General features: G+C 41.9%; 2 protein-coding genes across 2 annotated transcripts in view; both read right to left on the reverse strand.

The window, feature by feature from the left end:
- Positions 1–123: 123 nt before the first annotated feature.
- On the reverse strand, positions 124–13,274 carry hprt1l (hypoxanthine phosphoribosyltransferase 1, like). Its single transcript, XM_084334273.1, has 9 exons — positions 13,112–13,274; positions 12,311–12,417; positions 9,653–9,836; positions 9,062–9,127; positions 8,920–8,937; positions 8,532–8,614; positions 5,905–5,951; positions 3,670–3,746; positions 124–752 (listed from the first exon to the last, which is right to left on the reverse strand). The coding sequence occupies exons 1-9, from the start codon at positions 13,127–13,129 to the stop codon at positions 705–707; spliced, it is 648 nt and encodes a 215-aa protein (XP_084190399.1). The 5' UTR covers positions 13,130–13,274; the 3' UTR covers positions 124–704.
- Positions 13,275–14,248: 974 nt separating this feature from the next.
- The window catches only part of psmd7 (proteasome 26S subunit, non-ATPase 7), a 28,042-nt gene continuing 15,601 nt past the window's right edge, over positions 14,249–26,689 (reverse strand). Inside the window, exon 8 of the mRNA XM_084334592.1 lies at positions 14,249–14,882. Coding sequence (XP_084190718.1) covers positions 14,631–14,882 — 252 coding nt within the window. The 3' untranslated portion in view covers positions 14,249–14,630. The remainder of the gene's footprint in view (positions 14,883–26,689) is intronic.

Consider the following 26,689-nt stretch of genomic DNA (forward strand, 5'->3'; position numbering starts at 1 on the left):
ACACTGTTCTGATGAACATCATCAACCCTTCCTGCTGACACAACTTGCTAAATGACCAAATGTAAGTAAACAACCACCAGTGCAGAGTCAACAGTGTTTATATTGCTGTAAACATGTCATTGAGGAAAACATGATAGTAGGAAATAAAATATTCATACAGTACATTCCAGGTCAGTCATTGCAGCATTATCAAATGAGAAGAACAACCCAATAGACATATTGAAGGCTACTTGCATTTGAATGACGAATTGAATTAACACAGTCATATAAAGTTATAGTGCTATAAAGTTATATTGCAGTAGCCTGAGACCTGTGATGTCATGAGTGGCATCGAAAAAATGACTATCCCGTTTACAATAGCTTAAATAAAACGAACTTAAAAGGCCAAAGCCTATATACATATAAATTAAATAGCCCGTCATATTTATCATGTACATAGGGTCACCCCACTTATTCCATGGGTGAAAGGTTAAATTCACGATCCATGTTCACATTCTGTGGATTCTGAAAATACATGATTCAAAATAAAACAAAACAGAAAAAGCTAGTGAGCTTCATCACAGTGGCCCTAGTCTCCATCACACTCCTACGCTAGAGTGGCCGCTACTACTGTACCGCGGCAGCCTGCGAAGCGGTTTGGACTGGAACGTAGTCTTTTTCTGCATAGGAGTGTGAGTGATCCATGAGTCTCTTGGGATTTCAGCTCACACTTTATACTTCTCCTTGGCTTGGTCATTCAATATGCAGATGTGCTGTGGAACAAACAAAAGATATAGGAACCGAGTAAATGCAAGAAGAGCCCGACCGGGTCTAGAGCATCACCAGTTTTTTCAGGGTATCTGCAGGTTTCAACAAGTTGAATTGAAGACCTTTTAATACCAATAATTGAATACCAAGTTCACGACCGTACTAGCAAAAAATAAACAGTGACAATGAACTGGCAGCTGCCCTTGTGCACCAATAAAAAATTTAGCGAGTGCACCAAGCTCCCGGTAGCCCCGCAAAAAACGACTCTAATACAAACACATTTCATCTATTCAATATTATTGTATCTCCTGACAGCCCCCTAGCTTAGCACAAATGAATGGAAGCGGATACAAACCACTAGCCTAAAACTCTGGGAGAGGTGTTTTTGGCCCACAGCTAAGCTTATGGTCCATATCCGCTTCCATTAATTGTGCTAAGCTAGGCTAGCTTGCAGCCGGGTAGCTGGATAACATCGATGTTACATAATGCCAACATGACTTTTGTGACAGGTAGTTGTGGTGGAATCAGTCTCTCCTTCCCCCCTTCAATACACTCCTTTGTCTCTCACCTTGACATTCCATCTACCTACCTACCTACCCCATCCCCCATTTTACCCAATACACCTCTCCTCCCTCGCCCTTCCCCAGCCCCTCCCGTCTCATTCGCCCATCTCCTTCCCGCCTGGTCACCTGACCACACCTCAATCATGTATAAAGATCGACGTACAATGTTAAAGGAAAACTCCAACATTTTGGGAAATTAGCTTATTTAACATCTTCCCTGGAGTTAGACAAGAAGATACATACCTTTTTTGTCTATCTGCATGCATTAGGCTTAGGGAACGCCCGTACCGTTAGCGTAGCTTCATCACTGGAAGTGGGTCAGACTTTTACCCTGAAGTTCCCTACAGTCCCATACAGTCAAGAAATACACTCAAACGTTCCTGTAAACATGTTGTTACCCGTGTATTTACCACGTGGAGAATAAAAAAATTGAATTCGACATTTACGTTTTCTAAGCAAATATACTCTGAACTATTTTTTGCCTAACCACTCCTCTCTGGTCGCAGTGATTTCACGCAACGCAGTGCTACTTTAACGCTAACGCCAGTGTTTGTTTACATTTTAATTTCATTCAAAGGATCCGAACCGATTGAAGTTTATGGATACCATGACTGTGGTAAGTTTTAATTTGTTTTTAGATGGAAGGCTGTATTCCATCGGTCTAACATTAGCGAATATTGTGAGATTGATGAATAGGACATAACGTTGCTGGACTATCGACCTAGTTAGCCCCTGGCTTTCGTGACTGCGATGCACGGCTACAGGGTTTGGGCGAGTGAATCCACACTCGTGGTATTATTATAACTCATTTATTGTGTAACGCTAGCCCCTTAACACTTTGGTCGCCAGGCTTATATTCTTAATATACCATCCTCCGCCAGCTCTATTTGTCTATGGGGATGTTTACCTTCTTTGCAGGGCTATAACTTTTTAAATTGTATTGCTAAATTGACATTACTATGGCCCATTCAACATCAAGTATCTATTGTTCAGGGTGTAGCAACGTTATACTTTTTCATTCACATTCATACTAAAATACGGTCTAAAGTAAAGTATGTTTTTATCGTTTTCTGCAGCTTTCTCCAGAACGTGATTTATAGCCCCAAATGCATTATATTGATGATACAAATACAGTTTGATAGGAATCTGCGCGAGATAAAAAAAAATTCAAATGGACGTGCTTCTAGAAGTTACTACTGATCATCTGATGTTGACCGGATGGGGGGGGGGGGGGGGGGGCGTTTATAATTCCGTGGCCAACGTTAGATGATTCATCTAGTGTGGGTGATATGATCATTAGAGCAGTTAGTATCGAACACGTTAAAAAATAACGCTGAATCTTACCGTGGGCGATGAGCGTGGAACAGAAATATTCCTATTATGGGATGTAGAAATATGCGATCCATTTCCAGGTTGTATAATAGTATATACGTCCAAATCATGTTGTTTATCGAGTTATTGGTAAGGGATTGCTATCCGTTGTGTCTAGCTCGAGTCCTGGGACTATTACCGAGTGATCGGACCGAATTGGAATGAGCACCAGCTTCCATTTCCTGTTTCCGCTCTGGGCGATCCGCCGATCGGCACACCAGATGGCGCTCTTGAACCGTTGGAGAGTTGAGAGGGGATCAACAGTAGATCTCGGGGGAGAAATATGATTTCGATCACAGATTTTTGAAATATTGATATCAAAGACGTGGTACGGCATCTTTGGCAGAATGAGCATGGCGGGGAAAGACGTGCTACGGCGTTTTTGGCGACCATAGTGTTAACTTCAATCGGTTCGGATCCTTTGAATGAAATGAAAATGTAAACAAACACTGGCGTTAGCGTTAGAAAGTAGCACTGCGTTGCGTGAAATCACTGCGCCCAGAGAGGAGTGGTTAGGCAAAAAATAGTTCAGAGTATATTTGCTTAGAAAACGTAAATGTCGAATTCAATTATTTTTTATTTCTCCACGTGGTAAATACACAGGCCACAACATGTTTACAGGAACGTTTTGGAGTTGTATTAGGAGTGTATTTCGTAATAACTTCAGGGTAAAAGTCTGACCCACTACCAGTGATGAAGCTAAGCTATGCCAACGGTGCGGGCGTTCCCCAAGCCTAATGCATGCAGATAGACAAAAAAGGTATGCATCTTCTTGTCTAAATTCGTGAAACACCACGAAAATTACCATTTTAAGCTGGCCTTGAAGCGGCAGAGATGGGGACAGTTTATGGCGCTGAAAGTGTTAAGAACCTAATAAATTTGTAACAACCAACTATCTGACCAGCTAATTATTTTCTCCGGCATCTACGACAGTCTTTCCCAGTGCTTTTCAGCATGAAGCAGGGGGATCATCTCCAGGGTCACTCACACTGAGATCTCTGAAGTACTCGTTGTAGTCCAGAGCGTAGCCCACCAGGAACGCATCAGGCACCTCAAACCCAATGTCTGAAATAAAACGCACACAATGTTACTAACATTTACCAATACACACAATAAGCCATATTAACATTTACCAATACACACAATCAGATGGCACATCCCTCAGAGTTTTAATCCGTCTAATTTCTATGAGCACGCTTATATCATTCTGCCCCCATCACTGTATCCTATATTATAAGGTTGGGTGATCATCTCCGGCAGAGAGACGTGACTTGCATTGGCATCAGTTTCTGTATAAGGCCATTATTGGTGATCACCCATCATACATCACCTCATTGCTGGATTGGAGCTCTGGACCTTATCATACTCGCTCTGGTGATTGGAAGGTTACCAGGAAAATCTGCTTTTAACTTCTGTGCCCCAGAAACATGGATGTTTTGCAATGCACTTTAAAACTCAATTCATTAGTTCATTCTATTGGTCGATTTAAATCTTTAATAGCAAACCATGTCACCACAGTCTGCAGTCGTTTTAAATAATTTTAAATGTTTAATTGATTGACTTTCCGTTTAATTTTCTTTTGTATTTATTATGTGTTGTATTTCTCAATGTCATGGTAAATGATCCTTCCAGATTAAATAAAGTTGGAATGAATGAATGTCAGGGGGCGCGGCTTGGGGTGGGTGGCTGAGTGCAGGTATGTCAATGTGGCAAGTGGGTAATTCCCATAGAATCAAAAGCTGTTGAGCTGCATTAGGTGTGTCCATTACACATTCAGGAGCCTTCGACAGTCAACTCTATAGCATCCCACAGCCAGCCACCTCTACGCCTGCTTTCAGCACAGATCAGACCTCCACCCACCCAACACAAACAGACTTGTGCTTACACTTAAACAGCCCTTTGAAGTGCCCCCCCCCCCCTCTCAGAATTCTAGTTAATTTATACATCAAATTCTAAATCACAACAGTGTGATCATACACCTCAAAGGGTTAACTCGCACCACCACAAACGCGACAATTCAACAACGTCCAATCTCAATAGGAAAACGGGACAGCCGACCCCACCGTCGTGAATATAGGCTAACGTAAAATAAGTCCCCAAGGCAGGTCACAGAACAGACTAGTAGTATGCATAGTCAAATGTCATAAGATGCCAATGTCCTTAAGTAAAGTATACTGTAATTTAAGCTAATGTCCCGTTAAGTACACTGTCATTTAAGCTAATGTCCTGTTAAGTACACTGTAATTTAAGCTACCGGTAATGTCCTGTCAAGCATACTGTCATTTCTATACATGCTGTGCGATGATTCATGCATGTTGTGCGATGAAAAGGCAGGCGCTGCTCCCCTACTGTCTCTGAGTGGGGTCGGTGTATTTGTTGCCGGTCGCTCTAGTGGAAGTAAAATGCGTATACAGTAACAGCTGTCCTTCAGGGGCCCATCTTAAAGAGATTATCAGACTCCTAACCTAAAAGCATTACATAACAGCAGAGAGTGGAAAGCGTGTGGGTGTCTGTGTGCGTTAGTGCTTAAGTGCCATGCTCAGCTCCATTTGGAGGAGATCTTCCCATAATGTTAATCTCGCATGGAACACACAACTGAATTGGAACAGTGCCCTAGTTCACGATTCTCTCAAAAGGCACAGACACTTTCTAGTTGTGGGCATGAGCTTAAAAATGAGCTGCAAGTGGTATTTTTGTTCTACATGTCAAGTGTTAAGTAGCTCTACATTCCGACAGCCATCACTGATGTAGTGTGTCTGGTCAGTAACATAGATCTCCCAGTCCCTCCAATCTGCAGTAAACACAATATACATGTTCTGGTATCCTGTTCCCACTTTATCCAATCAGGAGAGAGAACTCACTGCAAAAATTGTCTGACAAAGATAAGAAAGCAAATATGTGCTTGAAACAAATAAAATAATCTACCAGTGCAGTAAGCAAATTTGGCTTGGCAAGATTTCTTGAAATGAGTAAAAACAATATCTAGGGTTCTCTCTCCTGGTTGGATTAAGTGGGAAGGGATACCAGGAAATGTATTCCCTGTTTACTGCAGAGCGGAGGGACCGGGGGACCCATGTTACTGACCAAACACTATCAGTGATGGCTGTCGGAATGTAGAGCTACTTAACACTTACATTTTAACAAAATAAATGCCACTTACAGCACCTTTTAATACTACAGCTCACCAATAGCAAGCAGTGATAGTGTGACAGGAGATACTCACAGTCTGGCCTGTACCCAGAACTCCGTGGCGTCCTCTTCACCAGCAGGCTGAAACGACAGAGTGGACGGCAGTCTAAAAATATGACCGCTCCCAGCTGACATGGTATTGAACACATTAAAAGAACACAGGAACTGCTCAGAAATAGTCAGGATTTTCCTGATTAACGCACGGCTAGAATGACGCCAGGTGGCCAGCGGTGCCCCGGGGAGCCGTCGCAAAGCCCCGTTAGCAAGACAAACCATCAGGAGAGGTAACAATATGGTCTGATGGTCTGTGTGCTGCTCGTTTCACCTGCAGGGAAGTGAGAACAGAACTAGAGAATAGACCTGAAACACCTGCAGGGAAGTGAGAACAGAACTAGAGAATAGACCTGAAACACCTGCAGGGAAGTGAGAACAGAACTAGAGAATAGACCTGAAACACCTGCAGGGAAGTGAGAACAGAACTAGAGAATAGACCTGAAACACCTGCAGGGAAGTGAGAACAGAACTAGAGAATAGACCTGAAATGCATGAAGCTCAAATGTGAATGTCATCATTACTGTGAAGTAGGGCTGACCTTCGAAGCTTTTTTTGGCAAAATAAGCTTCAGGGCAGAGCTTCGATTTTAATTCGAAGCTTCGGGGGGGGGGGGGGGGGATTAAAAAAAAATTATACTTTTTATTTTTTTTATCTTATGTTGTGGGACTTGTACAGCACTTGGTAAACTTTGTTGTTTTTAAATGTGCTCTATAAAGTGGATTGGATTAATTAATTAAGTAGCCCCTTTCGTGACTGACGCAGCCAACAAGTTTTCACTCGGCTGCCCTGCCTGGGTGCAGTGGGGCTGCTCTCACAGCCAACGACATGACATAATTATGTTGCAACCTTCATCTATCAAGCAAACAATTATATAAATATTTATATGTAGTTGATAGACACAAAAGGCAGAATTCGACTTAATTAAGCACGTTTTATTAAGACATATTTTTATATGGGTCGGGACACTTTAAAAAGGCAGCACAATGAACACAAATCTGTCCGACAGTCTTAAATAACAAACGGCATTGCTTCGCTTCTTCGTCGACATGTCTGCTGCACATGTCCTTGTTGTTTTCAACACAGATAATCTCCACGTGCTTGTTGTAGAGAGGTGGAGTTGAGGCGCTGCTTACTTTCGTTTAATTGGAATGGAGGCAAGAAGGCGCCGCTTACTTTCGTTTCATTGGAGGCGCACGATTTGAGGCAAAACATTTTTTTTAACTTCGATTTTTTTTTATGTTCGAAGCTTGTGCCATCGAACAAAGCTTCGAAGTATTTAAGACAGCCCTACTGTGAAGATAGCTATAGAAGTGAAACCCAACTCGGAATGTCTGACCACTAAGTGTGTCTAACTCTTAACCACCACAACCTGCAACGTATGACATATATCATGCCAGATTCAAATTCTGTATTGCCATATTTATTGTAACATATAATATAACCGGTAGGGCATACAGACCCTCATCTGCACCTTTGTTTACACCGTTTATCTTTCTCATATTCAGATCTAAATTTTATTTCCTATATTTACATCTTTCTACCATTACCCTGCCCATACCTGTACCCCCCCTCCCCCCCATGCTGCTATGACGCCCCGATTTCCCCAAGGGGATCAATAAAGGAATATCTCATCTCATCATTAACACTTTCCCCGCCAATCACGTTGTACGACGTGTTTCAAATTCATGCGAATTCTGCCAATCCACGGCGTACGACGTTAGAGATCATATTTCATATTTTCGCCATGTTATTCATATTTCCCTCACGGAGCCTTGTCTGATGCAGTGGGACTCGGCACAACTCTGCAACGCTTCAATACTGCCCCCTGGTGGATGATCGGCGAGTTGCCAAACCGGAAATGGCCGGTTGGGTCTCGGTGAGTCTCCTAAATGCGTCCGGCAACTCGCATATCGTCGCGGGACTCTAGCCACACACAGTGGATATGGATCGCTGCCATAACTCAATAATCGACATGATTTGGGCGTGTATTAGTATTATACAAACCGGAAATCTTTACTGCAGAAAACGATAAAAACATTTATATTCTAGACGGTATTTTTGTATGAATATGTGAATGAAAAAGTAAAACGTTCCTACATCCTGAACGATAGATAATCGATGTTGAATGGGCCATAGTAATGTCAATTTAGCAATACAATTTAAAAAGTTATAGCCCTGCAAAGAAGGTGAACATCTCCATAGACTTACAGTACTGGCAGAGAATGGTATAAGATGCTGAAAGTGCGTGGCAGGGAATGTGTTAAGCGATCCTACAGTGGGTTACCCTACAGACTCAGACTTTCTAGTATACACACTAAATCTAAATCAACCACAAGCGCATTGACAGGTCACATTCACAACTCTAGCCTGCTATCCTTTCCTGAATCCCTTCCACATATCAATGAGATTGCATGCCCCCCCCCCGCGTGCAGTTAACAGTATGGCAGATTAACTCTTAAGCTGCTCTCACTCCTCGCTCACATAACGCCTCTAATTCACTGCTTAAGGGAGAGTGTCCATTAGCTAAGAGCACCACTGTCTAAAGAAAACAGGTCCTCCACATCGATCTATAATTTTACTTCCTCGACTGCGTGCAATGGCTCTTACCTCACTACTTTCACCATCTTTGGATTACAATCACTCAACAGGGCGAGTAGTGTCTGCATTGTCCTCCCCGTCTCCACGATATCCTGCAAGGTCACATGCAGAGAGACTCAGAGGCGAGGTGGGAGCAGTGGCTACACTTTTACAATATAGCATCAGGCAGGAATCAGCATTGGCATAGTTACTGTATACGAGATCTACAACTCTCGTACCTCTGAGGCTTTGATCCAGATCAGAAACAACATCAACAGATATGTCTGAAACGTCCTCTCAAGAGGTGGACTAATACAGTTCCAAGAAGAATATCCATGCAGACCCAAATATAGTACATGTTATTTTGGGATAAAAAGACCCAGGTTTGCATCAGCAAATAAAAAATTAAACATCTTACCTCGACTATTAGAACATTCTGCAAAGATAATAAGGGAAAGGTTAGTCTGAGGGAGATGGATTTCAGACAGACATTTTGAATATGCAAGACATGACATAGCAATTATACACAGAAAACACCAGTCAAAAGGAAAGCCACTAACCTTGCCAGTGAGATTAGACAGTTCATCACCTCCAATGACTTTCACGCTGTTTGTAGACTGGTCATTCTGCGTAAAACAAAAGGACACTGTATATCCGTCTCAATGTACACACTGTATCTGTCAATATACACACTGTATATCTAACGTACACTGTATATCCGTCTCAAACGTACACACTATATCGGTCTCAATGAATGTACACACTTATATCCGTTTCAAACTACACACTTATATCAGTTTCAAACATACACACTATCTGTTTCAAACGTACACACTCAGTTTCAAACATACACACTATCCGTCTCAAATTGGTCCGTCTTCCCCTGGTCTTTGACTCATCTTGCTGCTCTATTGATTAAAACAAAAAGCCACGACACCCTGAAAGCCAGTGAGCATTTGATTAAAAGCACATTCCTTCTACAAAATTAACGTGCGCTGCATTAAAAAGCAAAACAGAAGTATGCATGTGGCACCTGCATTGTTCGTTGGGATAGTTTAGATTTTCTGTTTGCATTTCACTACCCTGATCACAACAAACCAGTCACATCAACAGGAGCCGCTCCTGGAAATGACACGAGGAAGGCAGCTTACACAATAGCTCTTTAGCCTAATGAAATCCACCGTCAGCGGGACTGATTCATCGCTGTTCTGGTTCAGCGCCTTGATGTAGTCCAGCAGGTCCGCAAAGAACGTGTAGCCCCCTTTCAGAACGCACAGAGCTACGATGTGGTGACCCCCCATGTCACGGATTATGTTGCGGGCCAGACGTTCTGTCCTAAAAAGGAGAGGGATACACTGAATTACAAATTGGGATTACACGATCCACTAGATTATAATGTGAACTGTGCAGACATCCCGATACGATACTGCACTTAAACCCGATTGCTAACATCTCGTTGTAAAAGGCGGTCCTTTCTGCCTTTTCCCACATGCAAATTCAAAATTCAAGAGGGATACCAATTTGTCAAACAAATATGTTGCCACTGTGTGTGTGTAAAGGACAGTAGAACCTAAAGGGTTGACAAAGAGAAACAAATAATATCCAAGGTTGTAATTTCAGGTTAATTGTTCCCTTAGATGTGCAGATGGCCAGGGGGCGTCTATGCCAAATACAACGCAGTTCGGTTTCCGGGTTCCTCTGATTGGCCACTAAGCCCACGTGACCGCGCGCTAGCACGCCCCCCTTATCGCCCACTGCCGCGCTGTGAAGCGGAAGAGCCAGCGGGGCGACGCGAGGCGGTGGTTTCAGCAGCAGCGGCCGTCTTCTTCCAAGGCGGCTCGTTCAACAACGCCAGACTCAAGAAACTGTGTTCCCTTTGGATGTGTTCTCATAAACAATGTTTGTTTACACTGCACACGACACTCAAGGCTGCATGGGTGTAATCTCTCCTCTAGCTATATCAAAGAGGTTGCGTTCAGGAATCGACGTTGTGATGTCCTACGGATCTTCCTCTCTAAAAGCCCCACGCAATACAGAATGTCTTGAATGTTCAGGCAGGAATTGGACAAATAAGCTACATCTGGAATGAATAAAGTGATTTCTTTTTTTTAACTGTCAATGGTACCAGCGTCTTTTTCTCCAGTAGCGCGACTAATATCCATATCAGTTACATCATCCAAGGTATTGTTACTCAATGTTTGTGAGCGTGGTTTGGAGATATTCACAGTTGAGTAATTGTTCATTCAGTAAAGTAGTCAGATCTACTCTTTATTGAAGGTACCGATATGATTCTACGATTAATACAAATGTAATGGTCCTCAATGAGTAACAATTACACAAAACATTAGCTTTATATCAGCCTTTCTGAAAGAAGAAATGGTTTCTTTATACATAGTCCTATATATATATATAATTTGAAATAAAAAAATACCATGTTCCTTAGTCCTGTATTATGATCAAACAATTACACAAAAATGCATCCTATATAGACTCATATGCCAAACATTCAGAAATACCCAAATGATGAGTTTGTTTTTTTATGACATGCACAACTACAAGCTTTTAATAACACTGACATAACAGCTGAATATCACTGAAATCCAAGTTAATGTATATCTTAGAAGTTCTTTGTTTCATCGTACAAACAGCCAAAGCTGTCATGTATGTTGTGTATGTCATAAATGTCGATATGAATTGAAAATGGGGGACCCTGATGTAAACAAGACAAACGTCTTTCTCTGGTCTGCATCCCCTTAACAAGTGTGTATTGCACCATACTGTATTGTACCCATTCTGCAATCTGTTAAATAAAGTTCTCATTCATTTCTCCCCCACTACTCCTCCAACGGGTGTTTGTGCGGCCGCTGCTGCTGGAGCTGGCGCCTCGCCCCGCTGGCTCTTCCGCTTCACAGTGCGGCAGTGGGCGATAAGGGGGGCGTGCTAGCGAGCGGTCACGTGGGCTTAGTGGCCAATCAGAGGAACCCGGAAACCGAATTGCGTTGTATTTGGCATAGACGCGGCCAGGGGCGGCTGGGTGGCGCAGCGGACAAGGCACTCGTCACCAACGCAAGAGACACTGGTATCGAATCCAGCTGTCAGCATTGCTTCCGGCTTGGCCGGCCGTCATACTGGCTCGATCAGCGGGAGGTAAGCCGGCAATATGTTGTTTTGATAAATATGTATTCTACGGATTCGAACATAAGATTACATTTCCGCGAGCAGCCTCGCTTGGTGTTTGAGTGCCGTCAAAACGAAAATGCGCATGCGCGCGTTACCGGCGTAGGGGGAAAACGAGCCGTAGCGTCACGTGGGATCAGTTGGCCAATCAGAGCAATGCGGAAGCACATGTTAGTTGCCTTAAGTGTTCACGCGTCTGGGTCGTTGTGGACACCGACTCCTACAGTTCGGTCGGGGCGCCGGCACAGCGAGGGAAGTAAGGTGAAAATAAGTGGTGGGCTGGGTACACATGTGTCGGAGGAAGCATGCAATAGTCTCTGCCCTCCCAGACCGACGGTAGGGGGTAGAGTGCACACCGACCAGGAAGGGGATTGGCATAACGACTAACATTGGGAGGGGAGAAAAATGAAGAGGAAAAAGATATAAAAAAAATATGTGCAGATGGCCATGAGAACTGTGATTTGGTATTTACATCTTACCTTGACTTTGTCTATTTCTCATTTTGTGTTTTTTTTTTTTTTTGCTGCTGCTGCTGCTGCTGCTATTAAGCACTTTGAGCTGCAATTCTTGTATGAAAGGTGCTATACAAATAGTTTATTATTATTATGAAGACTACTGGTTCCTTAATTTACCTGTCCATGATGAGTCCATGCGGTATGATAACCCTGTCCAGGTCATTTTCATAATGTTTGGGGACACAGAAGAGATCCAGCTCATGGCCTTTCTCGTCATCGGCAATCTGGAACAGAAACGCATATTAATTATTATTCTTTATATATCCGCGCACATGTTAGTCACCGACAGAAGAGACGCGCTGCCAAGACGCATTGGTTAAAGTAAATGGCAGCCTTCCCATAGCAACACGGTTCTAATCCCAACCACCTGTTTTAAACACACAAGAGACACGAGTCGTCGGGATTTGGGCATATCCGTGATATACAACATAAATCAAGCACAAATTACATTCTTCTACATAATAATGCGCAATTCACACCACACCGACAATTAGATTGGATACAAATGTATTGCTGTCTGTACAGCACAAGTACAACGAAAAGAAGTTTGGCATTTAACCAGAGTACAAACGTAACAGTAGAGTGCAATCGACAATGTACAGGTGATTAAACTGGGTATAAGATATACAAGTTACTACTACTGAGTGTAGTGCCACTGCCATCAGATGTAGAGTTGTATTATATAAATAGACAGTATGACTACTGGCCAGCAGTGTAACTAGTAAGAGTAGGATATGTACATAGATATAATAGTAAGGGACTATGTGCAGGTAAATACAGACAGGGTGAGGATAGGTAATACAGCATTATAGTACACGTTATTAATTAAACAGACATCGCAGTGTTACAGAAACAATAAGAGCTCGTCTCAGCCCTGAGTCCTATATGCAGCTGAACCCGAACAGCGCCCTTACTTACCTGAAGATAGGAAGCCATTCTCAGCGAGCACCGTGTGTTCAGATCAGAGGGGGATGTGAGGAGTCATGCTCGTGTCCGTCTGCAGAGCAGCGTTAGTTGCGCCATCTGGCAGCGCCGGGGTGTTTACTGTTCGGCTCCTCACTGGGTCCAGAGTCTCTATACGGCTCTGACTGGGTCCTGGTGGAAGAGTCTGCAGCAGCAGCGACTGGGAGAGGACACTCCGTCTGCACCCACTGGGCTTTAAACCGTTACGTCACAATCCACTTTACCTTCCAATCATCTGATTTGCTCGACGCAACCTGTGATTAAAACGCACTACCGCTGCACATTGTGAGGGTGGGTGCATCTTCAGAAGCTGCATTTCACGCAGTTTTTTAAGCAAGTGTGCCATTTCGAAGGATCCATCTTAGGAAAACATTTTTTTTTTTTATCACGGACATATACCATGCCATGCAATCTGTTAATAAACTTTTCAATCAATCAATCAATCATTTGATTAGCGGACATTTCTTGAATCAGTTCGCGGCTGCAGAACTGGACGTTCCCCTCGTCAATCTATAATAAGCTTGGCAGTTGGCTGGCTGGCTGGCTGTCTGTCGTAGTGTGACCTCATACTGCGCTAGTATGCTGTGTAGTATACTGTGCCCATTGAAGCTGTACAAATAGTTCCCAACTAACCCTGGATATTGGCCATGTGATTGTTGTATACTTAGAAAACGTATCGAGGCTTACAAATACAATTGACACATAGGTTAACATTATTCAGACTGCAGGGGCATCAAATTCCCACTAAATACAAACCAAGGTAACTATAAAAGAAGGAAGAGTCATCACGTCAGAATACCAGCATTCTATGCTCTGCTTGGTGTCAAGACTTTGAACTGGCACCAAACTATCTGAGGAAATACACATCAACCAATATATCAAACATAGTTAACAAGGCAACAAATCACAGATGATTCTGACATCAGAGGTAATAACCCGTTTAAAATGGTGGCTGATCCCATTTAATTGAATGTTGAGTGAACTGAAGGACTAATGTGCATTCACGTAGAGTGAACCAATGACCCTTCCTTCTTTTATAGTTCCATTGACACAAACCAGAAGAGAATTTAAGAAAGAAACAGCAAAACTGGAAACAAAACAAAAAGAAACTTTAATATGATCCCAATTTAGAGAGTGATACAGAAACATAATGTTGTCTTACAAAAGCCAACATTACCGGGTGTTGTGCAACACCGAGCACCAACCATGTAGAACAGAATGAGACACGTTCTCACAGTAAAGAACGTGACAGGAGAGTAGTATCATCACTCACCCTCCCCGCATAATAATAACAGTCTTATGAGTGGCGGTTGTGACAGCAAGGCCAACTCTCAAATGACACCCGTTCCTCATATAGAGGCCTACTTTTAGCAGGAGACCCACATAGTATGTGGACAGAAAAAAAAGTAGGACACCATCCTGTCGAAGAGGGGGCGTGACTTGAGAAAAGCTGAAAAGGGAGAGGGAAAAAAAATCATTTCTTCTTCTCCTTGTCCTTCTTGGGGCCATCCCCTTTCTCCTTCTCCTTGTCGTCCTTCTTCTCCTTGTCGTCCTTCTTCTCCTTCTTGCCCTCCTCCTTCTCCTGCCCCTCCTTGCGCTCGGCGTCCCTGTTGGAGATTTTGTTGTTGATCAGGTTGTGCAGCGCCACCACGGAGCGGATGAGCGAGGCCAGGTAGACCACCAGCATCTGGTCGTTGGTCTTCAGGTAGAAGGCTTTTGTGAACTCCTGCGCGGGTAGAGGAAATATAAAGAGAACGGTTTTAATCTGAAAAGGTGCTTGAAAAGGCACTTACGATAAGATCAGATATTCCTTTATTGATCCCCTTGGGGAAATCCAGGCATCATAGCAGCATGGGGGAGGGGAGGTACAGGTAATAGTAGAAATACATAAATAGGCAATAAAACTATAGTAAGATTAAAAAGAAAAAGAAAAAAGCAGTGTAAACAATATAATTAACTCTGAATATAAGCATATGAGCAGCAAGTAAACAGTGTAATCAAAAGGTGCAGATGAGGGTCTGTATTATATTATATATATATATATATATATATTAAGTTATATTATATGTTACAATAAATATGGGCAATAAACACTTAGAATCTGAATATATACTATGAGTAAAGAATCTGAATATACCGTGCAGATTGATTGATTGATTGAATGAAAATTGTATTAACAGATTGCAGAATGGGTACAATACAGTACGGCTCAATACACACAATTGTTATGGGGAGTCAGACCAGAGAAAGACTTTCGTCTTGTTTACATCAGGGTCCCCCATTTTCAATTCATAATGAATTGTAAGTAAGGGTGCAACTTGCTCCGTGCAATCCATTCTTTGTGGATCTAACCCTTAGTGATCAGACACATAGTGATCAGACACTTGCAGAGATGAGAGACCAGCGCTATGGAACATGATGACATGTAAACCCACCCTCTAGTCATTAATAGAGGAGAATTACACAGGAGAGTATATCGTAAATGGTGTCATTTACAGTGTGGTAAATGGTGTCAATGACCAAACGGGTCATTACATGATGAAATACAGATGAAGTCGCGGACCAGACACATAATAATAATAACTAAGCTTCTATTCAATTTGTGCATACCAGCTCAATATGTTGTTGCAAAGGCACTTCTGTTCATTCTCTGCTGCCTCAATGAATACAAGGAAGGCCGTTTGTTTAAAAGGAGGCATCATTTATGGATATTGGATATTTAACAGTTGTAAGATTAGTAATTCTAGGCTAAACTGTTCCTGGACTATTGGAAAACTAAGTGAACACACACACACAAAAACATCTCTCACTGGTCTCACACAAAACCAATTATTTCCACGGCTTTGATTTCAGAGTAGTTGTGAAAAAATCATCTATTAGGTTTCAATGAGTTTGTCAGATTAGCAATAGATTAAACTGTTCCTGGACATGGAGAACTATGGAACACACACACAAAACATCTCTCTCTGCATCCCTCTCAGGTTGATTTCAGAATAGGTGTGATAAATTAGCAATAATTCATTTGATGAAGTAAAATTGGATGCAGCCAAATAATACGTGGCGTCGTGGCCTCAGTCGAGTGAAAACAGATGACTGATAATGGCCCCCGAAAGCAGGTATAAGTGGAAAATACAGCCATGGAGAAGTAGAACCTTTTTTGTGGCAAAAACAGGGTATCTGCAGGTTTCAACACGTTAGATAAGACTTTTTATGACCTTTGAATAGTATTATTGAATACCAATTTCATGACCATACTAACAAAAAAACAAAACACACATACAGGGCTCTACGCTAACCTTTTTCACTAGGGGCACAGGTGCTCCTAAATGAAAAAAGTTAGGAGCACACAAAGAAATTTAGGAGCACCCAAAAATATTTCAAGTAAGAGTTTTTTTTTTTTCAAAAATAAATGTATATTTGTACTGTGCGTGCATGCGTGTAAATTAGCTCTTGCTACAACCCTGCATGTTTACATTTTGTATTTTGTACTTTATGTTCATTAACATGTGCTGTCCATATCAAATAAACTATCAAATCAAACTACTACTACAAAAGTAACAGTCACTTAACTTTAGCTTTTGCCCCTTTTATGCATACAATGCCTATGTTTTGGCTGTGTTGCTCTTCTAGAGAAATAATCCTTTGAGGGGTTGCCTATTGAAATACTGTACACCTCCAGTACAGAAACATTGTTTATGAGTTTGCGTGTCAGGTAGACCATTGATTGACAGTCGAGTCTGCCAATTACGTCACACCGCTTGCACTCCGGCCGTCCGGCGCTGCAGCTCGCCCTATTGCCCACCTCTGCTGTTCATAACGCTAGCCAAGTTAGCTGTACACACATACACAGTGGGCCGGCAGTTACTTTGGTGTAGGGGTGTGACAATGCATCGATCCTAAGGGGAAAATTCAACTGCATCGATTTGAAAATGTTAGAATCGATTATCGCAATTTGAATGTGTACACAGTGTTATGTTGTTATCATGTCCGTTACAGTCAACACAACGGCATACGCTACTGCATCAACGTTATGATTAACAAAGCAAGGCATTCGTTTAGTTGCATTAACGTTATATTACTATTGCTATCGCTAAATCTAGGTGTTCTAAAATATATTGCTATTGGTAAGACTAGAAGTTACATGTCTCGGGAAACTCTCGCATATCGCAATGGTGGCGTTTCAGGAAGTAAACAAGCCAAATGAGAGCTTCCGATTGGTCATTTGCTTTCTTTCTCATGAAACCAGTCACGTCACTCTACTGTGATTGGACCGTTGGCTTGAGTGCAATGTGGGACTTGTAGTTTTTTAACGATTCTCGCGGCGGAGGAAAAAAAAGACGAGGCTGTAATCTGTACTCGCACAGCGTGCGCGTAATAGATTTTACGGTTCGCACACACATATTTTTAGGGGCATATGCGAGCAATTTGGTCGCACTGTAGAGCCCTGACATAGCAACACTGAACTGGAGGCTGCACTTGCAGGCCCATTTAAAATGATTGCATGTTCCATACAAGCTCTCGCCCTCTCGTTAGCCTTCGTAACGACTTTTCGAATACAACTCGAAATTTCAGCGTCTTTGGGTTCTTGAAAAGCGCTATATAAATAAAATGTATAATTATTATTATTAAAAACATTTCATATATTTAATATTATTTCATCTCCCGACAGCCGGGCTGCCCCCCCAAAAAAGTAATACCTGTGCAAATTAAATGTAAGACTTAATACCCTTTAACACATTGAGTGGCAGCAGGGGGCGCCAGATTTAGCGCTTGAATGCCAGCCTTTTTGGACTGATTTTCCGATATTTCATGATTTTCACGGAGCTATTTCTATATTCTATATTATGGCTGTGTTTAATACGCCCGTCGCTTATCAATGACTTGCTTGCAGTCAACATGTACGAAACAGATTGTTTTTTCAGTACATTACCGTTTTGAAAAACGAAAGTTTTAGAAAATTTCCAAAAAAAAAAAAAAAAAAAAGATTCTGTGATAATAGCTCTTTAGTGGAATACACAAAACACGTTGTCATTTTTCGGCCTATTCATGAATTGTTTTCAAATAAACGCTAGATTATCGATAGTATATGTGTACTTATGCACGCTAGAGAAGCGGGCTGAAAAATCGATTATCTATTTCCTGGTCAGCGCTAACGTCATACACGCACACACACACGTTGAGATATGTGAAAAATACATCCGATTACCCCAAGACTGGTAACATAGATTCCTTACCTCACATCAGATGTTCTGCAAAAAGATTATTCAAATTCCTGATCGCCATTCCAAATATCGATCGCGTTTATTGATCCAATGTTAGGTACTCGAAACACATATTCCACGCTGTTCTGAGGGTCCACAATGAATCCGATCGGCTCGGGTTACATGCCTGAGAAGTAAAATGTGGAATCCGGATTTTTTTTCCCTCATACATTTTCATTGAGTCCAATCCAATGGGTGCATTACCATCCAGGAGACGATAGGGGGTATTTTCCCTGTTCGAGCTCATAGACAGTCCCAATGGTAACGTGAGGCTAGATTGATCAAATTAATGGATATCGCTAATAAAAGCAATAACGATTAAATTAAATAACGAGATCTCTCGTGGCTGGCACTCAACGCATGGCATGAAATAACGAGATTCTCGTGGCTGGCACTCAAAGTGTTAATAAGGCCTTAAATTGAGAATTATTAACTCATTGGACACCAGTCACGATGATAGTCGGGTTAACTCGCCATCGCTTGAGCGCGTATAGTCGGGTTTTAATCGTTATTTCTTATTAGCGATATCCATTCATTTTCATCCATCCAGCCTGATGTTATCGTTGGGAATGGGTCTGAGCTCGCAAAAGGGCAAATACCGCCGCCTACGCCTTCTGGCTGGTATTGCGCTCCACTGGGAATGGTATAGTTTATTTTCTGGGACGATCCAAGCCGTGCAGGCATGGTTTAAATACTCAGGCAAGGTAACCCGATTTCAACTAGGGCTGGGCGATATGACGATATTATATAAATATCGGGTACAGTTCATTAACGATACACTTTTTAAACGTATCGTGGATATCGTGATGTTTTGCCCAAGAGGCTTGTGTCGCGTCAATCTGGTCCACACGTTGACACTTTTGAACAGCGCCGCCCCACACACACACTACTGCATCAAAAGTGACTACTTATGATAACAAAGGCATTCGTTGTGGCATTAACGTTATAATAATAATAATGCAGGACCTGTTCAGAGGTCTCTATATAGTTACACTTTCAATAACATCAGCGTATTTACATAGTGCCGACCGAGGTCGACCTAGATATAGCAAGGTCGTTCATATCTCAGCCCGTGCTGACTCAGTTGTGCCCATTCTGCGGTCTGTTAATAAAGTTTTCAATCAGACAGATGTATGGAAAGGCTTTTATTATAACATCCGTTGCAGTAAAATCATTATGCCTCCAGTCGTTTAGTCCTTCTGCGGAGCTAAAAGCTAAACGTCGGACGCGGCGAGCTGCCATTGTTATTGTCATTGAGCTCTCCATGGCGGAAGTAAAAAATAAATACGCGCTTTCCGATTGGTGCTAAGAACAGCAGGGCGGGTGCAAGCGATGTGACGTAATTGGCAGACGCGACTGTCAATCAAAATGATTCTGTTTGCCGACTGAATGAATGAGAACGTTATTAAAAGATTGCAGCATGGGTACAATACAGTACAGCTCAATACAACAACAGTCAACAGCGGACTGGAGGATGCAGACCAGAGAAAGACTTTCGTCTTGTTTACATCAGGGTCCCCCATTTTCAATTCATCATATTTCATATCTAAATCATATAATATCTCATTGCTAAATATATGCAATATATAATCTAATAATCCAATCATCTAAATCTAATATATAATATAAAAATGCTAAATGCATGGGTATTTTATTTTGTCTTTAATGTTAGCTTGCAAACTCAAATACTGTCTTGGTAAGCCTCATAATGAATTTTGGGGAAAAAAAGAAAAACATTGTGATGCGTATCGTGTATCGCCGAAAGCCCTAATTTCAACGATACATCTGCAAGGCTGCCACGCCCCCCCCCCCCCCCCCCTCCCCCTCATATGCAATGCTGTTACATCAGATGCAAGGTAAGAACACAATATATAAATTTGATCGTTGATCTGATAGGGCTGGACGGTATGGTCTAAAATTTATATCACGGTATAATTTGAAGCATAGACGGTAACGGTATATATCACAGTATATTAACTTATCTTAAAATGTCTATATCAGCGTTTCCGTTAGCCGGTAATTACCGGTATTTGACCGGCAAAATCTGTTGAAGTCCGACATATTTAATCTCTCCGGTCTTAATGTCCGGTGAAAATAATTCCCTGAGTCTAAGCACAATTTGATTATTTGAATTGTATTAAAATAGGCTAAAATTAAATAGCCTATGCGATGAACGAAACAATCATTACATTTGTTTCATCGTTGCTTCTAATAATGACAACGACGTTGTCAGCGAGAGCTTAGTGCTGGGTGTGCGAACTTTTGTGAAGCTGCAGAGCCGGAGCAGCAGCAGCACAGTGCAGTACTCTAGCAGTACTCCAATTCAGCCATTGGCAATTCAATGTTGGGTGGGGGGCGCTGCTGTGCGGTCCCCAGAAAAGAGCCAATAACAGCTGCATCTGCTGCTCTGCATCGACATACTCTCGCAAATAAGTCATTGGGAAGTGGAGAGAGAGAGAGTCGTCACGCAAACCCACGATAATGTTGCCGTCTCTCTCTGCCAAATTTCTCAGTTCTTCGCTTGATATAATTAATACAAATGTCCAATATAACGGAATTCGTTAGCTCATAAAAATGTGATTATAACAGACTGTTGTTTATTAATGTCGGGCGACTGCCCACAGACACCTATTTGATTTAAAGTCGGCAGCAGCACGGACTCTCTGGACTTATTTTATTTGGAATATAATGACTTTATACGCAAAAGTTGCCTAGTTTTAAGTAAAAATATTATAAATCTACATGCCTTGATGATGTCATTCTTTTGTTTTGTTGTCATTCTTTTGCCTATCAATTGTTTTTAAGCTCAACAAACTCTGACCGGAATTTCTCTCATTTGACCGGTAGATTGAAATCTACCAGACACTGAGGCCGGCAAAAAAAAATTCTAACGGAAACCCTGGTCTATATAAATGCTTCTGAAGGGGTAAAACACTGGTATGGCAGCTATTACTGTACTCTTGTATTACTAGGACATATTTCACATAGTACAGAGGTATTTTAAGAACATTTATTGTGCAAAACTGCAATAGAAAAATGCAAAACCTTTTCTCAAGTGTCTGCGGGCAGGTAATGCGTATCTTGGATCCAGTGCTTTGACCATGTCTTTAAAGCCCTTTCTATCGACAGTTTGAAAAGGAACCATGTCCTTACACCAGGGTTTCCGTTAGAAAAAATTGTTGCCGGTCTTAGGGTCCGGTAGATTTAAATCTACCGGTCAAATAAGAGAAATTCCGGTCAGAGTTTATTGAGCTTAAAAACAATTGATAGGTACGCTATATAAAGAATGACATCCTCAAGATTTATAATATTTTAACTTAAAACTAGGCTACTTTTGCGTATAGTCATTATATTCCAAATAAAATAAGTCCAGAGACTCCGTGCTGCTGCAGACTTTAAATCAAATAGGTGTCTGTGGGCAGTCGCCCGACATTAATAAACAGCAGTCTGTTATAATCACATTTTTATGAGCTAACGAATTCCGTTATATTGGACATTTGTATTAATTATATCAAGCGAAGAACTGAGAAATTTGGCAGAGAGAGACGGCAACATTATCGTGGTTGCGTGATGACTCTCTCCACCTCCCAACAACTTATTTGCTGATTCAGCTGTATTCAGGCTCTATCTTGGGACCGCTCAACAGCGCCCCCCACCCAACAGCTGAATTGCCAATGGCTGAATTGGAGTACTGCACTCTGCCGGTACAGATGGGTGGGTTATGGTGGATTCTGCGGCTCTGCAGCTGCATGCAGTCGCAAATCTAGCAGCAAGTTCCCGCTGACACAGCGGTGTCATTATTATACCTGCTTGGTGAAGCAACGATGAAACAAATGTAATGATTGTTTCGTTCATCGCATAGGCTATTTAATTTTAGCCTATTTTAATACAATTCAAATAATCAAATTGTGCTTAGAGGGAATTATTTTCACCGGACATTAAGACCGGAGAGATTAAATATGTCGGACTTCAACAGATTTTGCCGGTCAAATACCGGTAATTAACGGCTAACGGAAACGCTGCCTTACACAAGTAAACAGTGACAGCGTTTGTTATGTCGGTCCACCGCTGGATTTTTTTGTCGTTAACTTAAAACGTAAATAATCAAAAATAATAAAATTATTCTGTTACAGCTGCTGAGCTATACTATAGCTAATGTCCATCAATATCTTACTTTTTAATGAAATAGGTTCAAGAATCGAATCAGGATTGTTAGCAGAGAGAGAGAGGGATGGGGGAGACAGAGAGAGAGAGGGATGGGGGAGACAGAGTGAGAGAGGGAGGGAGGGGGCTGCTAGAGTGGAGCTAACGTTAACTTGCTGAGACTAGTACATCAACAGGCTGCTAGAGTGGAGCTAACGTTAGCTTTCTGAGGCTAGTACATCAACAGGCTGCTACAGTAGGAGTTGAGCCAGCTAACGTTAGCTTTCTGAGGCTAGTACATCAACAGGGTGCTACAGTAGGAGTGGAGCCAGCTAACGTTAGCTTTCTGAGGCTAGTACATCAACAGGCTGCTACAGTAGGAGAGTAATCGATTACTCGTAGCTATGAGAAAAATCGATCTTAAATTAATAATTTTTATGAAGAAAAAGAAATGTGATTTTTTTTTTTACATATTTGTTTCACATGTATGTGTAAGATTATAACTGTTTGTTGGTTTCCTTTTTTTTTTTTTGATCCACTTTTTTCTCCCATTTTTCCATATTTTCTCCCATCCCAATTTCGTATCATCCAATTCAACCCTCCCCTGTCACGAACGCTGTTTCTTGCCTCCCACAAGCCGGCTGTAATGTGGACTAAGTCATACATAGCACAAGTCCCCTCCGGTACTTGAGGTAACAGCAGTCGCATCTTTTCACCTGCGCAGCTCGACCTCTCAGTGTCGAGGAGTAACGCGTGGGAGGCTCACGCTGCCCCCGACACTTCCTGATTTTACTGCGCAGGCGCACCAACCGACTTGTAGGAGTCGCTTGTTCACAACGTTCGATCCCCACCCTTCAGTTTTCCCTCCCCGTAATACGGCCAATGTGTATTACTGCGGACGACCAGCCAAACTGAAAAACAATGTGGAGAGCTGGATTCGAACACGCGAATCCTAGCGTCTCCACACTGGTGGCGAGTGACTTGTCCACTACACCACCTAGCCGCCCTTGGTTTCCTTAAACATATACGTGAATGAAAAAAATTAAGTTAACAAAAAGCAATATTTCTTTGCGTTTTCCCCCCCCTTTTCGAGTAATACACATCAATCGAGTATAGCATAGGGCTGGGCGATGGCCTAAATATGATATCACGATATTTTCTGACCTTTCGGCGATACACGATACGCATCACGATGTTTTTCTTTTTTCCCCCAAACAATTCATTATGAGGCTTACCAAGACAGTATTTGAGTTTGCAAGCTAACATTAAAGACAAAATAAAATACCCATGCATTTAGCATTTTTATATTATATATTAGATTTAGATTATTGGATTATTAGATTATATATTGCATATATTTAGCAATGAGATATTATATGATTTAGATATGAAATATGATGAATTGAAAATGGGGGACCCTGATGTAAACAAGACGAAAGTCTTTCTCTGGTCTGCATCCTCCAGTCCACTGTTGACTGTTGTTGTATTGAGCTGTACTGTATTGTACCCATGCTGCAATCTGTTAATAACGTTTTCATTAATTCAGTCGGCAAACAGAATCATTTTGATTGACAGTCACGTCTGCCAATTACGTCACATCGCTTGCACCCGCCCTGCTGTTCTTAGCACCAATCGGCAAGCGCGTATTCATTTTTTACTTCCGCCATTGGAGAGCTCAATGACAACAACAATGGCAGCGGTAGCTCGCCGCGGCCGACGTTTAGCTTTTAGCTCCGCAGGACGACTAAACGACTGGAGGCATAATGATTTTACTGCAACGGATGTTATAATAAAAGCCTTTCCATACATCTGTCTGATTGAAAACGTTATTAACAGACCGCAGAATGGGCACAACTGAGTCAGCACGGGCTGAGATATGAACGACTAATGCTTGCTATATCTAGGTCGACCTCGGTCGTTGCTATGTAAATACGCTGATGTTATTGAAAGTGTAACTATATAACGTTAATGCCACAAAACGAATGCCTTTGTTATCATAAGTAGTAACTTTTGATGCAGTAGTGTCACTAGTGTGTGTGTGGGGCGGCGCTGTTCAAAAGTGTCAACGTGTGGACCAGATTGACGCAACACAAGCCTCTTGGGCAAAACATCACGATATCCACGATACGTTTAAAAAGTGTATCGTTAATGAACTGTACCCGATATTTATATAATATCGTCATATCGCCCAGCCCTAGTATAGCATGCGATCAATCGATCTGGATTTTTCTTTAAAATGCCCATCCCTACTACGAGGGCCATTTCATGTATGCACGAGGAAGGATAATAATGATGATCTAGCGTTGATTTCAGGAAGATTCGATAATCAGCCGAAAAATTACAACGTGTTTTGTGTATTCCACTAAAGGGCTATTATCGTGTCTTTCTCTGGAATTACTAGAAATCACCAAAACTATACTCGTATTCAAAACGGTATAAAACGGAAATGTACCGATGAAAAAACAATCCGTTTTGTACATGTTGACTGCAAGCAACAACTCACTGATAATCGACGGGTGTATTAGACCCGTAGCCATAATTTATATTTTAAGCACTCGCAAATCTCCCAGTCCTCCCATTGATTAAAGCGGTGGCGCTCTAGCGCCCTCTCGCGCACTTAACTCATTAAGAGCCACGCCCCTTTGACCATATTAGGGCTAGCGTGCCAATAAGGAAGTCAATGGGAGGACGGGGAAATTTGCGAACGCTTAAACTATATCTTAAATTATGGCTATGGGTCTAAAACACCCCTCGCTTATCAATGACTTTTGCTTGCAGTCAAACATGTACGAAACAGATTGTTTTTTCATTGGTACATTTCCGTTTTATACCGTTTTGAATAAGAGTATAGTTTTGGAGATGACTAGTAATTCCGCGATAATAGCCCTTTACTGGAATACACAAAACACGTTGTTATTTTTCGGCTGATTTATGAATAGTTTTCAAATAAACGCTAGATTATCGATAGTATGTGTACTTATGCACGTTAGAGAAGCGGGCTGAAAAAGCGATTATCCATGCCGTGGTCAGCGCTAACGTTACGCACACACACGTTGTGACCGCTGTGAAAAAAAACATCTGATTAACCCAATACTGGTAACATAGATTCCTTACCTCACATCGGATGTTCTGCAAAAAGATTAATACAATTCCTGATCGCCATTCCAAATATTGATCGCGTTTATTGATCCAACGTTATAGTCCAAAACACATAATAGACGCTGCTCCCAGCCTCCCCAGTCAATGTGGTAACACGATACTGATTGCCCGAGAAGGGGAAACCGGACCGGAGTTTTTTTCCTTATGCACAGTCCCAGCCAATCCAATCCAATGATGTGCAATACCATCCGGGAGACAATAGGCGGCGGTATTTGCCCTTTTGCGAGCTCAGACCCATTCCCAACGATAACATCAGGTTGGATGGATGAAAATGAATAGATATCGCTAATAAAAGAAATAACAATTAAAACCCGATTGGCACTCAAGCAATGGCGAGTTAACCCCACTATACTCGTGGTTGGCACTAAATGGGTTAACGTGCGGTTTTGTTTTGCGGTAAACAAAACGTTGACGTCAGACTAAATTTTTTTTAATAAAATTTAAAAAAACATGTCTGCAAGAATAATAATAATAATAAATTTTTTTTTTGCATTACCAAAAATTGGCACCGTTGGATCTCACGTGAATCGATACACTGTAGTACCGACGTGTTTCAGTCGGTACCCTAAAAGTACCGATTTCGGTACCCATCCCTACTGGGCTGTAGTGATCAGTTGTGCCGTGTGGCGCAAGTATGTCAAAAAGAAAAACAGAAACAACACGTTTGTCATCTGTAGTAAATAAATTAAGCTGGAATCCATTTGTGACCATGAACAGAGCCAGTGTTCCATTGGCTGCATGTCTGTGTCCCGGATTCAATCGGAGCCTCTCCTCTAGACGCTCTGTGGCTAGGCTAACAGCCATGTCAGAGCAGAGGTGGAAACTGAGCTACACTTTCTAACAACCTGCCCACTGTACCAAGATATCAGACATATACTCCCCATGAATTGCAAACACCCAAAGAGAGTTTGAAAACATGTATTGTGCCGTTGACATTAACAGGTTGAGCGCCAGAGGTCGCTGTGGGCGT

This window comes from Notolepis coatsorum (genome assembly GCF_963971535.1).
Source record: "Notolepis coatsorum genome assembly, chromosome: 18".
Lineage (NCBI taxonomy): Eukaryota > Metazoa > Chordata > Actinopteri > Aulopiformes > Paralepididae > Notolepis > Notolepis coatsorum.

Coding starts and splice junctions, on each gene's coding strand:
- hprt1l (XM_084334273.1), bottom strand. Junction 9,837..12,310: donor CATGGACTCATCATGGACAG/GTAAATTAAGGA, acceptor TCTCCTTTTTAG/GACAGAACGTCTGGCCCGCA. Junction 753..3,669: donor AGTACTTCAGAGATCTCAGT/GTGAGTGACCCT, acceptor TTTGTTCCACAG/CACATCTGCATATTGAATGA.